A 17,322-nucleotide genomic window follows, 5' to 3' on the forward strand; every position below is an offset into this window, starting at 1 on the left:
GGGGGAGCTGAACCCCAAACCCACGGGGTGCCGCAGCCCCGCTGCACGGTGCTTGGCACCCAGCCCTGCTCTGAGTGCGTGCACCGCTCCCCGTCCCTACCACCCTTTCCCCCCAGCAGCCCTACACGCACGGTGCCAGCAGCCTTCTCCTTTCCCAACCCGCCATTTTGTGGGGCACGGAGCACCCCCGGCACCTCCACCTGCCACCCTCTGCGGCCTGGGACGGTTCCCCGGGGACACCCCGCCGCATTTCCCCTTCTCCACCCCGGGGGGGCCCGCGGGAACCCCCGGCCCTCAGCCGGGGCCCGGCGCCTCAGGGCTCCCCTCAGCGCCGCCGCCGCCCGCGGAGGGCGCGTCCCCGCCCGGCCGGGCCCACGAGGAGGGCACCGCCCGCCCAGGCACGGTTCAACCCCCGCCTGCCCGAGCGGGGCGGCTCCGGGCGGCCGTCGCCAGAGCCGGCGGCGGTGGCAGTAGCGGCAAACAGCGGCGGCAGCATGGGGCTGGAGCTGTACCTGGACCTGCTGTCGCAGCCCTGCCGCTCCATCTACATCTTCGCCCGCAGCAACAACATCCCCTTCGAGTTCAAGCACGTGGAGCTCTTCAAAGGTGGGACGGGCACAGGGGAGCTGCCCGGGGGATGGTGGGCGGGCGGCGGGGCCGGGGTGCGAGGGGTCCGTCCCCCCCCCCCCCCCCCCCCCAAACTCAGCGCCCCTCTCTCGGCTCTTTGGCAGACTCGGTGCTGGGGAAGAAGCCGGCGGCGGCGAGCAGCGCGGAGCAGCCCCGCACAGGTGAGGCTCCCCCCCTGCTCCCCCAGGGGCCGTTATTCCTGTCACAGCTCCCCTGCCCGGCCGGGGGGCTCGGGGCTGGAGGGGTCCCGGCGGTGCTGCCTGCCCTGCCTGCCTGGTAGGAACAGGCTGTGCCCTGGCCCGGCTGGCAGCAGCCCAGGCCGTAACACAATCTCCTGACAGCAGGCCCCAGGCGGTGGGGGCACCCTGGGGCGGCGGGGGACGGGTGCTGGCAGCCCCCGTAGCTCCAGGCCCTGCGTGCGGCCACCGGAGCAAGAAGGGCCGCTGCCCCGTCACACGTCGCTGCGAGCAGCAGGTGCCTTCGTCTCGCTGCTGTTCGAGGAGATCTTTCACCTCTCTGAGTGAGAGGCACGAGGGTTTCACCCTGAACCACTCAGCTGTGGGATCAGCGCCACACGGACCTCCTGTCACAGCTACATCCCGAGCTGCTGCTTTGCTGGGACTTGCCCAGGGATTGAATCGTTTTGAGCTGTTCCCATAGGGGCGTTCAGTCTGCTCCAGATGGAAATGCAACAGTCCTCTCCCTGCTAAGGGGGTACGGCACTGTCAGTGTGTGCTTGGGGACATTGAACAGCAGCAGGAGGAAACGCTTGAAATCTGGACGTGAGCAAAATGCTGGAGCTAGTGGGAGCAGGAGATCACCTGCTTACGAGAGGAGCGTGGGGATGCAGAGCTCAGAGACTTCCATGGGGTCGTACCCTGGTGGCCTTTCGAGACAGGGTCCCATCCTGCTTCGGGAGCTATAAAGCAGGGTCGAGCCTGGCCAGACCGCAGCAGAGCTGAACCTGCTCCCAGCCCCTGGCAGCTCAGCTTGGCCCGCTGCAGGGGAAGGACTAGCTCATCAGGTAACTGGGAGATTTCCAACATGCGCCCTGCAGACCCACCTGAATACAGTGGTTTGACCATGGAGCTCTTATTCCCAGAGCTGTCTCATAGCCATGCTGCGTCTATTTTTGTGGATCCCCGAGGAATGTTCCTCCAGCCATTTCTAGCAAATTAGTCACAGTGACAGCCGAGGACTGCTCTGGGTATGGTGTACTTAGCAGAAATTTTCAGCTGTTCAGACTCGTCCAGCTGTATAAGATGACTATTGAACATTTGCATATTGTATTTTCTGAGTAAATTGTTTGTTACTTCTTTGCCTAAGGCAAAGCATAGTACTTGGAAATCCTTGGCCGAGGATTTTGGCAGGGACACAATTGGCAAATCAACCAATGTTTTTTGTTTGTTTGTTTTTTTCTTATTTCTTTTGTAGAGCCGTGTCCATTTCTCTTTCTACCATCAGTGAATCTTCCCTACACTAAGAATCCTTCTTGTGTGCAGCCTGCCCTGCTTTTTGAAAGTGTACAATCTGCTTATTAAAGTTATTCCTCAAAGCCCAGCAGTACACACAGTGAGTGTCCCACACCCCTGTGGGACATCCAGAACTAATTACGACCGATGCAACCGATGCTAAACAGCACCATAAGTCAAGTGAACATCACAGGACTGATAAAGATGGGCTACATAGTAACTGAACAATAAGTCTAGCTCTGCTTGCTGGGAGAGAGGCACAGTCTTAATCTCCGCTGAACTGCAAATACAAATACTGGTCTCTATTCTAATGCAATAAACAGCCAGTCCCACTGAAGCAACCTGGAATTAGTGTTCATACCAAGGCCTTTATCAGTTTGCAGCTCAGTGTCAGAGTCTTGGCACAGGTCTTTTGTGTCTGGATGAGCCAAAGCAAATACGATGCTGTCTCTGGGCTGTGGTGCAGTCTGTGTAACAGACACTGACCTACAGTCCAACCTGCTGTAGTGACATGTCAGTCCCATGAGGAATGTGTATTCAGTATTCCTGCTGAGACTGATACACTATGAAAGCAGGCTGAAATCTGATTCAGGCTGCCTTTACCCACTGCTTACTTCTCATATCCTTGCTTTTCAGTTGTTCAGTACCTTAGATGATAAACACAGGCAGTAGGTTGTAACAACCAAGCAGCTAGGTCTAAGAATAGACTGCTCATTAGCTGCAGGTGTTATTGACTTGCAACTTTCTGCTGCCTTTTTTTAAAGACCACCTGAATTCTACAGATCTAGCCCAAGCTGAGCGTGATGACCACTGGCCTCTGGAGCCCCTCTAAATGCACAGGTCCAAACGCTTTCCCAGAGCAACTCCTTGGCTAGCAAGAGGTTTACACAAATCTGCCTTGCAGTCTTTGTGATATAAATCATAGATATAAGGCACCTTGTACTTGTACTTTGTCTGCTGGCTTGATGTTCTGTTAGGGGTGGTTTTTTGGTTTTTTTGGTTTTGGATGTTCAAGTTTCTCAGATAATAGGCTTGTTACCTCACACTTTCCATTTGTCTCTAATTCTTAAGAAACCCTTTCTTCCTGCCTTTCCTGACGCTGCTGCTTGGTTCTGCTCTGCATCTTGCCTAGAAAAGCGGGAGGGCATGGTCACTGTAGGCGGTTAGAGACACTTCCCAGTGAGACAGGAGATGGGCACCTGTATTCCCTCAGACAGTGGATGGGTGTGAACCTCAGTCTCCAATGAAGCTACTTACGCTGGAATTTAAAGATACTTCCCAAAGAAGAAGCAAGGTAGAGGCTGGTCAGGTAGAAACAAGAATAGGGTGGTAATGTTTGCTCTGCTTGAATTTTCTCGTGTGAAATCAATATTGGGAAAGTAGTCAGATACCTTTGTGCATTCTGTATTTTGTAATGCAGCAACCTTGCTTTCTCCAATGCCTTCCCACAGCCAGCTGTAAATAAATTTGATAGTCCAAAGACTGTTTTTATTGATTGGAGACTATCCTGTGCTGTACTTTCGTCCATTAAAGCGGACACTGCCACCACCTCCTGTATGGCAGCAAATAGTTCTTGGAGATGTAGATCATTGTCTGTTAGTTAACAGAACTTTTTTTTTTTTTTTTTTTAACAAAGGTATTTTTGTATAAGACTTCCTGCTGGTCATGCTGATTTGATTTGATCAGGCTTCGCACCCTGGAATATCATATCTCCTTATAGAAAGCATTTAAACCAAGCAAAGTAAACAAACTTCTCAAACCTTTTATTTTGTACTCTTTCCTGGACTTTTGTGCAATTCCCTGGCATTTAACTGCTGACTTGCAAGTTCAGCGCCTTCAGTGAGAAATTGAAAACTTGATTAGATATTAGCCAGCAATTAATGCCTCCAAACTCCAAGTAACTGTGGAGTTTAAACTCTTTTATGGGATAGCTTCTTCCACTTATGTTTTCCTGACAAAGGTAGGTTGAAATGCTGACCCAGAGCTGCGAGTGATGCAGGACAGAGGTGTTTGAGTTGCCCTGCCCCTAGTGAATGTCCACTGTGGCAGAATGAGTTACTTTGTGAATCCACTGTTGTATTGCTGACATTCATGTTTTTCCCATTTCAGCAAGAACCCTGGAAACATCCTCTGCTCTGTGTGTGCTGAGGGATCAACATTTGCTTTCTTTGGAAATGCTCAGTTCCCCCTGCTCTTGAGCCACAAACAAACAAGGGAAAGATTTTGCTCTGTGTGTCTTATAAGCTACCCGGGTTCTCTTTGATTAATTAACCACTGCAGTGATCTCTGTGGGCCCAAGGCTCTTAAGTTGCTTTCCATCATGACTACATCCTAGCTTGAGTCAGCCACGTTTACAAACTGGAAGAAAACAAACTTGGTTTGGTGTTGTCTGCTGGAAGAGGAGCAGGAGGAGAAACCGTCTAACCTCGTCAGGATGCTCTGCATGCAAACTCAACTTTTCCAGTCCCTGCTTTGTTTGCAAATATTAAGTATTTTTCAGCTGCTCACTTGTCTAACTTACATCCTACCTTACATCTTTTTCCCCCTATCTCTAACTATAGGACACTGTTCTCAAGTCAAGTTAGTGTTTTCAGTACCGGTATCGTCATCATGGTGTTTAAATGCCTCTTAGGGAATGATTTTTCAGTATCTTTTGCAGGAAATGCTGGTACCAGAGTCAAGCAACTTAATTCCTGTATAAAAATGTGAACTGCTCCATGCCATGTGACAGGCCTGAGCAGACTGCAGGCTGTAGATGGCTTTTACAGTCACTCTTCATTTCCATTACCTTTTAATTGCTTAATATGCTCATATAGGAAAAACCTAGCAGAGTTCACTGATTTTCCAGTTGGACACACATATTTCATTAATCATTCACTGGCTGTTACTCTTCTAACCTCTGACTTGTCTGTTCATGTTCTTAGGGCCATCAAATAGTGAAGGGGCTAGCAAAATCAGCCTCTTGAAGAAAGTACCAGCACTAAAGGATGGAGATTTCACCCTAGCAGAATGGTAAGAGCTCAGTCCTCAGACCTCCCAGGGCACCAGTAAGACATACGGTGTTCAGGAGGTGTCAGTCCCTCTGAATGACTAAGGATCACAAAACTGGCCATTTATGAATGGGACAGATTATTGATCTGCTTTGGCATTTCAGGTCCTTTGTTCCTGAAGAGAAAATAAATTATATTTATATGTGTATATATATATATCAATATGCAGTTTTAGGCTAAACAGTTAAAGCTATGCATTATTTCAGATAGACATGATCCGTACTTGGAGATAAACAACTTAGAGTCATTAGAAAGGCGCTCCTTTAGCAGGAACTTCTGTAATTATAGATTATCAACTAGCCTTTATGTCTTTAAGTCTTTTTATGCAGAAGCAAGCATTTTCTGCCTAGGATGACATTATAAGTGCTCGTTTCCTCCATCACATGCGTTGCTTCTCAATCTGAAGAGGTTAATGTGTTATGAACTCACATCTAGTTCCTGATGTGATGAAAATATAATTATGATGATATTTTTATATTTCAAATGTATTTGCCTTCAAAAGAGAACTGCAAAGATTGAAAAAGTCTCTGCAAAGTTTCATACCTTATAACATCTTAGTCATTTGTAATACTATAACCTCATTTACTCTGTTTCCATTTTCTGTTTGAATTATCTTTCATAGTGTAAACAAATCAGTTGACTTAAGTTGTTAATCTTCTGAATGCACTTACCTCAAAATAGGATCATAAACATTTCTTAGAATTGTTTAAAATTGAATAAAATCCCTTTTACGCTAGAAAAAAACTAAGGAGCTACTTTTGTTTACCTTGTTTAGTCACAACAACAAATTAACGCCTACAGAGATGAAATTCAGGTTTCATAATGTAAAATTAATGAGACTTGTTAATAGTGTCATAACACTATAATAATTGAACTATGGTAGTATCAGCATAGTCAGAGGGTCTGCAGTTTCTTTCTTTTTGTCAGCACAGGGTTATCTATGGCATCTCTTTGTAGTAACAGCCTACTCATTGTTGCAGATGACTAAGGTTTTTTTCCATCTGACGTTTCCTGCTAATTAGTGGAAGTATAAACATGTGGACAAACACAAGAAAATTCTGTAGGCTCTCCCTACTAGGACTTCCACTGGCTTCAATGAAAGGTGCAGGCTAGAAAGACATAGATCTGATCAAAAGGCAACATAATTCATTAGAAGGTTTCATTTAGTACACAGGCACATAAACATTGAGCAAAATTCAGAGAAATGGGTCAGAACAGTAGAGGAAATGGGGTTAACATTGCTGATAAATGATTATGGAGGTTTTTTGTCTGTTTACCCCACTACTGTCCAGCAGTACAATGCACTTCTATCAGTGCTGTGATTTTCCAGCAGGTCAAAGTTTTCAGGGGGACTGAAGTGATAAAGTTCCATCTCTAATGTCAACATGAATTAGGTGCCTATATATGGCCCCTAGGCTCTGTCAGAAACCTAGATCTGAATGCTTTTTAGTGTTCAGGAAGTTCAGAAGGGGTAGGAGAGGGAACTGAAGTGAAAGCATTCTGCATCTTAACTCCCTGACCCCTTTCTTGTCTCTTGTTAATGTCTGAGCAGCACTGCCATTCTGCTGTATCTAAGTCGAAAGTACAACACTCCTGACCACTGGTACCCATCAGACATACAAAAACGGGCCCAGGTGGATGAATACCTCTCATGGCATCATGCTAACATCAGGGCTAATGCTCCTAAGACCATGTGGATCAAGGTAAGGAGACTGAGTATTAAAATTAGAGTAAAGCAATGTTTTCCTGGCCAAATACTGAACAGGACCAGTATGGAGAGAGTTTGTCAGAATCAAATAACAAACCCAGGCCATTCCTAGCTGAAAGGAGCTGGCAGAGAGGGAGCTGTTCCTAGTTGCTTGACATCAGGATCTGGCAAAAGCAGCTCTGGTCTATTTGTTGTTTTCTTTTTTTTTTTTTTTTTTCCTTAAAGTATCACAGAATCACAGAATCATCTAGGTTGGAAGAGACCTCCAAGATCACCCAGCCCAACCTCTGACTAACAAGTCCTCCACTAAACCATATCACTAAGCTCTAAATCTAAACATCTTTTAAAGACCTCCAGGGATGGTGACTCAACCACTTCCCTGGGCAGCCCATTCCAATGCCTAAAAGTAGTACTGATAGAGAAGGTCTTGAAGGCCAACAGACTTTTATTGCCTGGATTTATGAACAAATATATAACAGATTGGGTATTGCCTCTAAGGGCCTTCCCCTCCCTATGCAGCTGTGCAGAGTACGCACACACAAGTTTTGCTTCTCTGGCAAGTACATGCGTTGTTGCTGGAAACTGAAAGGCTTGCATTCTTCACACATCGAGTCCATGCAGCCCCATGAGGGTGGAAATCCAGGAGACTTCTCCTTCCAGCACACTTACATACTACCCTGAAATAAGTTCAGCAACAGGTAGAATAGAGATACAGAGAGTATTTCTTTATTCAGTGTGGTCAAATCAATTTACATTTAGGCAAAATTAACAGAATCACCCTGAGGCAAAAAAAAATAATTACACTGAGGCTGTTCACCTGTTTCCAATCAACTCACCAAAAAGCTAATGCAACTCTTTAGAGAAGCCCAGATACAAATATAGCCCTACAAGTACAGCTATAATAGGGAATTTCAGATGAAGTAAAGGTTGCCAGTAAACAGGTAAGAACTTCACTCTTCCTGTGTAAAGTTTTGCCCTTGTTTATGCCTAAAGAAGCATGTCAGGACTCAGTTAGCTTTTTGATTTATTGACGTTTGAATTTTTGGCTAGAGAGACCAGAGAAGCAACACAAATATGAGTCAGATTTGTACAAAGAGCAGTTTCTTCCGGTCTCTACAGGCTGTTATTGCGCTGCTCCAAGAGAAAGAAATCCAACTCGTTGCTGATGATCAGGTAACCCAGAAAAGTCCTCAGAATAAATGAAAATAGGGAAACATATTAAGCCACTGTCTAACAGAAGATACATCAGCTAGTTGTGTGAGAAGATAAACTGCCCTGAGATACAGAAAAGGAGAAGCCATTTCAAATGACTGTACCCAGAGATCCCATCATTCCTAATTGGAAACACTTAGGAAGAGAACTGGCCCTGAATTTTCTGATGAAATAGATTATAAATATATTTGGCAAAAATCATGGCTTGGATTAAGCAATCACAACATGAGTTGATGAATATACTAGCAGTAAGTAGAAAGTCAATCCACTCCCACTGGTGGAAATTTACATCTTTAAGTTTTTCTCTAACTATTTTTTTAGCCATGGTAGGTGGAGGCAGCATCACTGTGAAATACTGCGGGTTCTGACGGTGCGTACACCTCTGTGAACGGTGACAAACCTCACTGAAAGGCTACTGCACCCTGTGCCAGCAAGCCCATAAAGACAAGGACCACACTTATGATTTCTATGGAAACATTTCTAGTGGTCTAAGGAATGGTGCTTGGAAGACCACAGAAAGGGTGGTGTACTTATGACATTTACTCACCCTCCGCCTTGCTCGTTGCTGTCACGCAGAGGAAGACATTTCCTGCCTCTCCAGCCAGGGCTGATGCGTTCCACTGCCCCCTACGCTCCCTGCCACAGCCACCACTGTGCCTTGCTGTGGTGACCTGACAGGACTGGCAGCTGCCTGCCTCCAGCGGGCAGTTACACGGCAGGGTGGACACCAAGGGTGGCTGATGGGCCTGCAGCCAGCTCACCAGTCTTAGACTGTTGAAACTGGGGACTTAGCAGCAGTGACTGCTGTAGAGATCTGTCTTCCTGGAAGCTGTTGCCCATTTTTCTTTTGTACCCACTGAGGGGGAGTGGGAAGGCACAATGCCAGGCACAAAACACTGAATCCTTGGTTTCTTTCTGTGTCTTGGTGCTTGATAGCTGGAGGTCACTGTCACTGCAGATCAGTCACTTTAGACTGTGTGCTCCCTGCCTGTGAGCTACTGGAAACTACAGCAGTATATGAAGCTCTAAGATCATCCTCCCTAAGATCACTGACAGTCATAGGTACCTCACAGGGTGTAACTTCAATGACTACCACTAAATCCGTGAGAAGACAGCCGACTGTACTCTACGTGCATTTTCTCCTCAGGTGCTGATTCCTCTCTTCACAGGGCAGCCACTGCCCTCAGAGAAGCTCCAGGAGGTTATGGAGGGGCTCGCCGCTTCCCTGAAGCAATTTGAGGAGAGGTTTCTGCAGGACAAGGCTTTTATCATCGGGAATGAGATCTCTCTGGCAGATCTTGTGGCCATTGTGGAGTTGATGCAAGTGAGTTCTGGACTGTGGTAATGAAGTCTCAGCACAAGGGAGAGCATGCTGCTGGGCAGGGAGGGATGCAGCATGTGGTAACACTTCATTAGAAAGAGGAGTAAGGGCATATCTCAGCAGAACCAAGACAATGAAGAGAAGACAGGAGTGGGCTCAGAAAATCAGTTGCTTTTTATTTTTTTATTTAAAAAGCTGGCTGCAACCGATCTCTTTTGTTTCTGTTCTCTAGCAATACTTCTCCTTCATCCTTTATCCTGATTTTATTTTTAACCCCCAGAGAAAAAGATAATAAATAAAGCAAGTAAGAAGCAATAGCAGGCAGGTCTGATGACTAAGAAAATTATTTTAAAATATTTTTATCATACAAAAATATCCTTTTGATGGTACTTGCCCATTCCATGTCTGGAAGACGCAAGACTGAACCTCAGACAGAGGCAATCAAATTAAGTCTGTTACAAACTCCTTGTTCTTTCCCAGGCCATCAGGGCTTGTGTCCTGCAATCCAGAGGCGATTCCTTCTCCTAGTTCTGTATCCCAGAGACTCAAAAATAGCACGTTCTGCTTCTCTACAACACTGTGTTTCTGCATGTGGCACAGGCAGAAAATGGAAGGCAGTAGATTATGTCAGCTAAGACATCTGTTCAATTAGTAATATAGCAGACCTTACAGTAGACTGCGGTTGTCCCTGGAACTGTCAGGCCACCGCATCCTTGATTCTGTAGCTTAATCTCAGTAAGTGGCAGTAAGTGGTAGTTTTCTCTGTTACTCTCTAACAGCTGTTCCTGCACTCAAGAATTGACTTATGAACGGCCTTTAAAATACAGACTCGCGTCTGTGCCCCCTAGATAGATTCACCGGACTAGTGGAGATTTCCCTCCTTGTTCATGCTCCTCCATGAGCTCCTCCCCTGTCTTTCCCCTGCCTGTACCTGCAGGTACATTTTTGGTGCCTGTTGTCTTGGCAAAGAGGGGGTTGCCCAGTGCCTCACTGTTGTTCTCTCTCGCTTTCTGCAGCCTGTTGGTGTTGGTTGTGACGTCTTTGAAGACAGACCTAGACTGATGCAGTGGCGCAGGCGGGTGGAGGAAGCTGTGGGGAAAGAGCTTTTCTTCCAGGCCCATGAGATGATCCTGAATATCAAAGAACTGAGCAACATTCAAATTGATCCACAGCTGAAAGAGCATCTGGCGCCGATGTTGATGAAGATGTTGAAATGAATTAACCTATGTTACCATTTTTCCTGCCCCCCCTTTTTTTTTTTTTAAAAAAAAAAAAGCAAACTTCTCTGATATCCAGCTCTACATGTAACTGGAAAGAGCACTGTAATTCTTACACAGAAATTGCAGGCTGTCCTCTGCCACTTCACCAAGACTTCCCTGCATCTTTGGGGGTGGTAGCTGGGGAAGTTTTAAGACCTGAAACATTAAATTTGTACAAAAGGCTGAGGCCCTATGGGTCACTTAGCATCTAGGTTGTATTTTAGTGTCAGTCTTCTCAGAGATGGTGGAGATATGAATGGTGTTTTCTGCCAAAATTTAAGCCAGCCTGCAAACTGGAGCATCAGAGAACTGTACAGGATGAGGATCATTTTTTTTCATGTATTTGTAACATTTGCAGCTAAGTGGCAAGCACTGCAAAGCGTACCTGATCCTCACCTTCCCAGCGTGTGTCTCTGCCTGGACAAGTATGGAGCAAAACTACAGGTAGTCACAAAAGTGAAAAAAGACATCACATTTTTCTTGGAAAGTTTCTTATTGCTGGAGCATGTTGCTTGGCCACCCATGTACATTCCATACTTCTGTTTGCCTTTAGGATCCTATGAGAAGTTTATTCATATTCATCTATAACTGTGAATCTTTGTAATTCTTTAGTTTAACCACAACTCTCCAATTCTGAAAGTTGGGTTTTGTAGGTGCTTGGTCTGTCAGTACACATGTGGCAGGGCAGTTCTTGGGAGATCTGTGTAGTAAAGACCAAGCAACCTCAAAAAGCTGAGGGTGGCCACAGCCTTCAAATAACTGCCTACCTAAATACTCTGTTGATATTATATAGGGAATACACTGAAAGAATGCATTCACATTCTTTCATTTTTTGAAAGAGAACATGACTGCAATCAATTTTTGTTTGTTTTGTTGTTTGTTGTTGTTTGTTTTTCTTTTCCTGTGGTAATAGTGCAATAGCAATCCACATTCCTCCTAGAAAATGGAGAGGAGGAATAAATCCAGACATGCTCTTCTGAGATTGTTTTGGATGGAAGTTCACCAAGTCACCCTGTGCAAGCTGAAGTAATAAGATTTTGTGGCATTGAGCAACATATGCATCACAATAATATAGGGCAGAGAGTTGTTTTGGAGCTTCAGGGCTCTTTTTCTTGGCTGCGTTTACTTCAGATTAGTTGTAGCTCAAATATAAAAATCTTTTGTACTGCAGCACAATTTAAGTAAAATAACAATTTCTAGTGTCTTCAGTTGAAAGTAACAAGTAGTGAAGGATGCAAAAACTGGTGGAATATCTCCGCATACTTCCATTCACAAATAGCTGCTGCTCTTGAACCTTACCCTGAAATCTTTGCCCAAGAGCTCTTTCTGGAAGGAATGAAGACAAAATGAGTAAATAATTTGGGAACTGCTTCTCTCAGTAACAGAATAGCTTCTTTTCTTTCCAATACTAACATGTCTTGGCTAGTCACGTATCTGCTGAGTTCTCTACAACCTGATATGTTTTGGTGAAGTTTTTCTATAAGGTTTCAGTTCTAGATTATATGGATTTAGTCCAGAGCCAAGGGACATCTTCAAATTTCCAGCTGGAAAGAGAATTCCGTTATATATTTGAGCTTTCACTAGCAGAAAATTTCATTTTGTGATGATGTTCTCTATAAGAACAAGAGAACTGACTGAAGTCTCTCTTTTCATGAACCAAAAACATTAGAAACAGGCACACATTTATTCTCACTTTCCCAAACATTGGCTGAATAATATGTTTTAACTTACGTTTTATTCACAAATATTGTCTATAACTGAGTTAAATTTTAAATGGGAAGTGGTTGACTTTTGAACTTTGAGAGTGGAATTTCTAAGTGACTGATGACACATACAGATGTCTACAAGTGGAAAGAAAAACAACAGGATTTTCCAAAGGCTGAGCAGGATGGAGACTACTTGCTGCTGTGCTGTCATCCCTCTTGGTTTATCACCCTGCAAACTTTTCAGTCATCTGCTCCAAGACAGAAACAATAAAACAAATGTCTTTAGTTTAATAAAAACTCTGGGATTCTGGGTTGTGCCCTGAGGCCATGGACAATTTGCCACTCACGTTGCTCGTCAAGAGCAAAGGACAAAGCATATCATTAAAAATGTTTGTAGCAGACCCTCATCCTGTTGTAGTTGCTGACTTCTGATACTTAAATTTCTTTTGCTTCTTTTTTCTTGGGAGGCCTTCTGACATGCTGGTCTCTTGCTTTTGTTTTGGTGGTGTAGTGGTGGGTTTTTTTTTGGCCTTGGAATTTATTTGGAAGAGATTTTTTTTAATATTTAAAGGAATGAGAAATAGAAAAATGGATCCTAAAGGGCATCTTACGATGGGTCAATGATTCCCTGCAGCCAGGCAGTGGGCTTGGGCCTGGGGTTTGCAAGGTGCCTGAATACCCACAGTGTCTTGGTTTTAGGTGACAAATTCGTTTGTCTTTCACTGGTGGTGATAGCGAGTGCACTGGAGAGAGTTCAGTACAGTCTCCTAGGGCTTCTGAGTGGGCAAGTCGTAAAATCTTCCTCACTGCATCTCTGCTATGCAGCAATGACAGCAGTGGTTTCCTTACCCCTGGCAGAAAACAGAATTATTACAGAAAAGTAATTACTGTGTGGAAAAATACCATGTAGGCAGTAACACTGTATGAATTCATGGTTATTGCAGCTCAAGATCATCCCTTAATTATGAGATTATATCTTTCTGTAAATTTAGCCTGAAATCTAACAGCTTTTCTGGGTTATTTCTTCTGGGTTTGAGGGGAGCTTCTGTGCCACCGCTCAGCGCAGCCAGCAGCCATCCCCTGCCAGCTGCCAAGCCCCTTCTCCATCCTGTCTCTCTTTTTGCAGTCAGTCTCTCCTGGAAATCCGATTCCAGCCTTCCTGCTGGCTGCTTTACACACTGCTCCCCGTGCCAGTATTGTCCTCGCTGGCAGCACTGAAAGCCAAACAATTCCCCCAGCAAGGCGAGCAGCTCTATCAGTTTTCATTAGGTTCATCGATAACTGTGGAAAATTAAAAAATAAAAATAAAAAATCACATCATACAGGGCTAACCTTCACCACAGTGCTGTACCTTACACACGATGACTCTGTAGCCAAGGTGGTTCCTAACTTTTTGCTGTAAATCAGCACAAGGAACCTCCCCGCACAGCACCTCAGCTTGTGAGAAGCCTGAGCTGCAGCTGGGATGCTGCTGCCAGGGGCACTGCTGCCAACTTCGGCGCTCAAATCCCGACTGCAGAATGTGGGGGCGATGATTATTTATACGGGACAAGACAAGAAACCGCCCTGCATGTCTCACTTCTTGCAGTGCCGGGGGCGGGACGGGGCGGAGCGGGACGGGGGCGGGGAGGAGCCGGTGCCCGGTTCCCGGTTCCCCGTTCCCCGTGCCCGGCTCCCGGCGCTGTGGGGTCGGTCGGTCGCCATGCCGTTCGTGGAGCTGGACACCAACCTGGCGGCCGAGCGGCTGCCGCCGGAGCTGCCGCAGAAGCTGTGCGCCGCCACCGCCGCCATCTTAGGCAAGCCCGCTGAGGTGAGTGCGGGGCCGGGGGGCGGCCGGCACCGGGACCGGCACCGGGACCGGCACCGGCACCGGGACCAGGACCGCGGCCGTGACCGTGCGTGTGCCTGCAGCGGGTGAACGTGACGGTGCGCAGCGGGCTGCCCATGGTGGTGTCGGGCTCGGCCGAGCCCTGCGCCCAGCTGCTCGTCTCCTCCATCGGCGTGGTGGGCTCGGCGCAGCAGAACCAGGCGCACAGCGCCCGCTTCTTCGACTTCCTGACGGCGGAGCTGGGCCTCAGCACCGAGCGGTGAGTGCGGGCTGTCCCCGGGCTGTCCCCGGGCTGTCCCGGCCCAGGGGGACCGCTCTGGGCCCCGGGGCCCGCGGCCGGCCGGGCTGGAGGCTCGGCCCCTCCGCCCCGTCCCAACAAGGAAAATAATGATATTCCCCTGCCCCTGGGGTGCCGTCAGGATAAACACCCGGCAGGGTTAGGAGATGCTTGGGTGCTTCTGAAATGGACGAGTCTCTCGTACAGGCGGCGTTGAAGTTCAGTCTGCAGTTGGGTTTGTGCAGATGAACTCTGGCACCTGTTTGTACTCTGCCCGCGCGCAGCCTGTCTGTGCTTCTGTTAAATTAACGCCCTGCAGTGTGAGCCTGCTGGAGCTTAGTGAAGATTTCCTAGCTTGCTGCAATCTGGGCAGGGATAACAACTCGCTGTAAAATAATATTTTTTTTGTCCGATGCGTTTTTGCTCTTATATCCAATAAGGATTGTCATCCGCTTTTACCCACTGGAGCCCTGGCAGATCGGCAAGAACAGGACAGTGATGACTTTCCTGTGATTCCCTCAAGCAGTCCGTGGGAACAAAGCAATGATGAAGACAACCCAGAGGTGACCAGCTCCATCTATCTTGTTTCCTCTTGTTGCTCTAATAGTCCTGCACTTTCACCTGCGTCTTTCATTCCTGCCTTTGCAGCATGTGCCTACAAAGCTGAAGACTGGTGCAATCAGCTGTAGTGATTTTATTAGAATAGTTTGAGGTCTTTATCTCAAGCCTGTCTTGTAGCCGAAAGGCTCTCCAGCTGCCTGTTGCTAACCCAGTGGTTTTGCCGTTAGCAGTCTGGTGATGGCCATGCTTACCAGGCCTAGACGAATCTCCTTGTAGCAGTGCAAAGCTTGTTTAAATCCAGAACACATCTGGTTGTGTTGAGAATCGCGGAGGTTCTCCAGTTTGTCCAGATTTCCTCATACTTTGCAATGCAGAAAGATTCTACTTTCTGTTTCCCTGTGGCAGCAGAAGGCTCTCAGGCTGGCTGAGGAGACCTGGGATATCCCTTCAAGTTCTTCTATTTTCGGGCTTCCCAGAAGCCCTTTCTAGAAAGAGATGTGATTACTGGGAGGGAGGTTTATGCATTTATTTCACTGTTTACTTAAGGCTCACATCAAATTTTGTGCTCTGTGGTCTACTATTGCCAGCTGCCGGTGACTCCTCGCACAAAGTTTTATTTGTCCACAGAATTTTCGTGGCTGAATGTGTGGCGATGGCAGTGTGCAGAGGAGGCAGCTGCTTGTGAAGAATTGCACTGTGCCACGGGAAAATATTTTGAAGGTTCTGCTACTGCTAGCTTTAATCCCTGTCATTTACCCAGCTGTTCAAAATACTTTTCCTTACCCCACTGTTACAGGGAGTTTCAGAAAGATACAGCACCTTGCCGTGCCCTGTGGCTGAGGTTTTCAGCTCGCTGTCCTCTGTGGAGGGGCTGCTGCAGCTGTACACAAGTGACTTAGCACAGTGACAGCGCTCTGCCTATTGGACCTGGGCCCTTACAACTTCAGCTGTTGTTACGCTTCATTCTGAATGGAAGCGTTTTGTTTTTTAGGACCTGCATGCTCCATTGCTTTATATCTGGAATATATATGGTATTTTATTAAAACAAAAGCACTGTACTTTTCATGTATAATGTTATCTTGGCATTCCACTGATAATGAAAACTTTAATCAGTTTCCTTTCTGCTTTGTGACTTTGTCAGGTACTAGACATGGAGGCACAGAGGAGCTAAGAGCGTGGAGGTCCATGGAGACACAAGGCTGAAGAGTACTTCTGCATTCCTTCATAATTCTGATTAGATTTTTATTTGTTTATGTCTTGAGGTCTCAAGATAGTTGAAAATATGCTATCTAATTACCATTAGAAGTTAGCTATTCCCTATGCAGCTTAAATATCTTCTATGTTTGCAAAATCTCATTCAGGGCCACTGGGGGGCCCACACAACTTATTAATAAAATTTATCAGAACCTCTTTTGATGAGTGTCAGTTATTGGCTTACAATTTGGTTTTTGTTTTCTTAGCTCTCATTGGTAGAGATAGATGCCTTGGCTGCCTGGGTCTCTACACTTTCTCAGGTCTCTTCAACTAAATGTTTTTGAAACAAGGTAATAAACAGGTGAACTGAAGGTGAGATACACATGTAACTCAAATGTACTTTGTTGCAGGGAAGAAGGTGGGCAGCCCTTGCTTTGCTATTGAGGTGTAAAAGAGCTGACCAACTTTAAGTGAATACTCTGAAATGCAGAAAATAATGCAGCTTTAATCCCGATCCGCAAACTGCTCATTTCCTGGAGGTACTTCTGTGCCTTGAAGGATCAAGCAGAAATTCTTGCCAAAGCCTTCGTTTCCACTACAGAAACCTGTTCTGACCTGTGCCCCAGCTCTGCTTGTTTGGGCAGTGTTGACCACTGCTGGGCATTACTGCAGGCTGTGTTCCTTCCTTTCACCTTCCGCTATGCCCCACGTTAGCTTTTGCCCTGGGACTTGTCTTTCCCAGCACTGTGGAACTGAGCAGCCAGAGATAAAGAAGGAGAGGGAAAGCTTGGAGGAATACACCACGCAAAGATGTCTCAGGAAAAGGATCCTCGGAGATTAAATGTGACTTTCCTACCCGTTTCCATGTCATAGCTGCATTCTGGCGGTAGTCTGACAAAACATCCAGGAATAATGTAAGATCGCAGTGAAAGTGCTGGGTAAAAACCATCTTGAGAACTTTATGGTTCATGGACTTAGAGCTTTTTTTTATGAGAGCGGTTAAAATATTGATCAAGGGAACATCTTTTTTTTTTTTTTTTTTTTGTGTCTTGGCCTGAGCCAATTTAATGCTTTTTTGGTGCTGGGGCCTGTCAGTGCAGAATGAGA

At 46.3% G+C, this 17,322-nt stretch overlaps 2 protein-coding genes and 1 long non-coding RNA gene across 8 annotated transcripts in view; 2 read left to right on the forward strand and 1 right to left on the reverse strand.

Annotated features, from left to right (window-relative positions):
- The window catches only part of LOC125182806 (uncharacterized), an 11,413-nt gene extending 10,760 nt beyond the window's left edge, over positions 1-653 (reverse strand). The window contains exon 1 of the long non-coding RNA XR_010825432.1: positions 513-653. This is a non-coding gene — a long non-coding RNA (uncharacterized lncRNA). The remainder of the gene's footprint in view (positions 1-512) is intronic.
- LOC106031443 (glutathione S-transferase theta-1) lies at positions 380-16,431 on the forward strand. 4 transcript variants are annotated; one of them, XM_066978711.1, is made up of 10 exons: positions 384-606; positions 732-788; positions 5,024-5,111; positions 6,702-6,852; positions 9,217-9,393; positions 10,407-14,165; positions 14,901-15,023; positions 15,649-15,741; positions 16,013-16,052; positions 16,163-16,431. In XM_066978711.1, exons 1-6 carry the CDS (start codon positions 495-497, stop codon positions 10,605-10,607), a joined length of 786 nt encoding a protein of 261 aa, XP_066834812.1. In that variant the 5' UTR covers positions 384-494; the 3' UTR covers positions 10,608-14,165; positions 14,901-15,023; positions 15,649-15,741; positions 16,013-16,052; positions 16,163-16,431. The 4 variants fall into 4 exon arrangements, with proteins under 4 accessions (XP_066834813.1, XP_066834812.1, XP_066834811.1 ...); XM_066978710.1 differs by lacking the exon at positions 16,013-16,052; XM_048064139.2 differs by lacking the exons at positions 15,649-15,741; positions 16,013-16,052.
- DDT (D-dopachrome tautomerase) lies at positions 14,006-16,431 on the forward strand. 3 transcript variants are annotated; one of them, XM_066978716.1, is made up of 5 exons: positions 14,006-14,165; positions 14,267-14,442; positions 14,901-15,023; positions 15,649-15,741; positions 16,163-16,431. In XM_066978716.1, the coding sequence occupies exons 1-3, from the start codon at positions 14,058-14,060 to the stop codon at positions 14,971-14,973; spliced, it is 357 nt and encodes a 118-aa protein (XP_066834817.1). In that variant the 5' UTR covers positions 14,006-14,057; the 3' UTR covers positions 14,974-15,023; positions 15,649-15,741; positions 16,163-16,431. The 3 variants fall into 3 exon arrangements, with proteins under 3 accessions (XP_066834817.1, XP_047920099.1, XP_047920097.1); XM_048064142.2 differs by lacking the exon at positions 15,649-15,741 and adding an exon at positions 16,013-16,052; XM_048064140.2 differs by lacking the exon at positions 15,649-15,741.
- Positions 16,432-17,322: the final 891 nt, after the last annotated feature.

This window comes from Anser cygnoides, chromosome 17 (assembly GCF_040182565.1).
Source record: "Anser cygnoides isolate HZ-2024a breed goose chromosome 17, Taihu_goose_T2T_genome, whole genome shotgun sequence".
Lineage (NCBI taxonomy): Eukaryota > Metazoa > Chordata > Aves > Anseriformes > Anatidae > Anser > Anser cygnoides.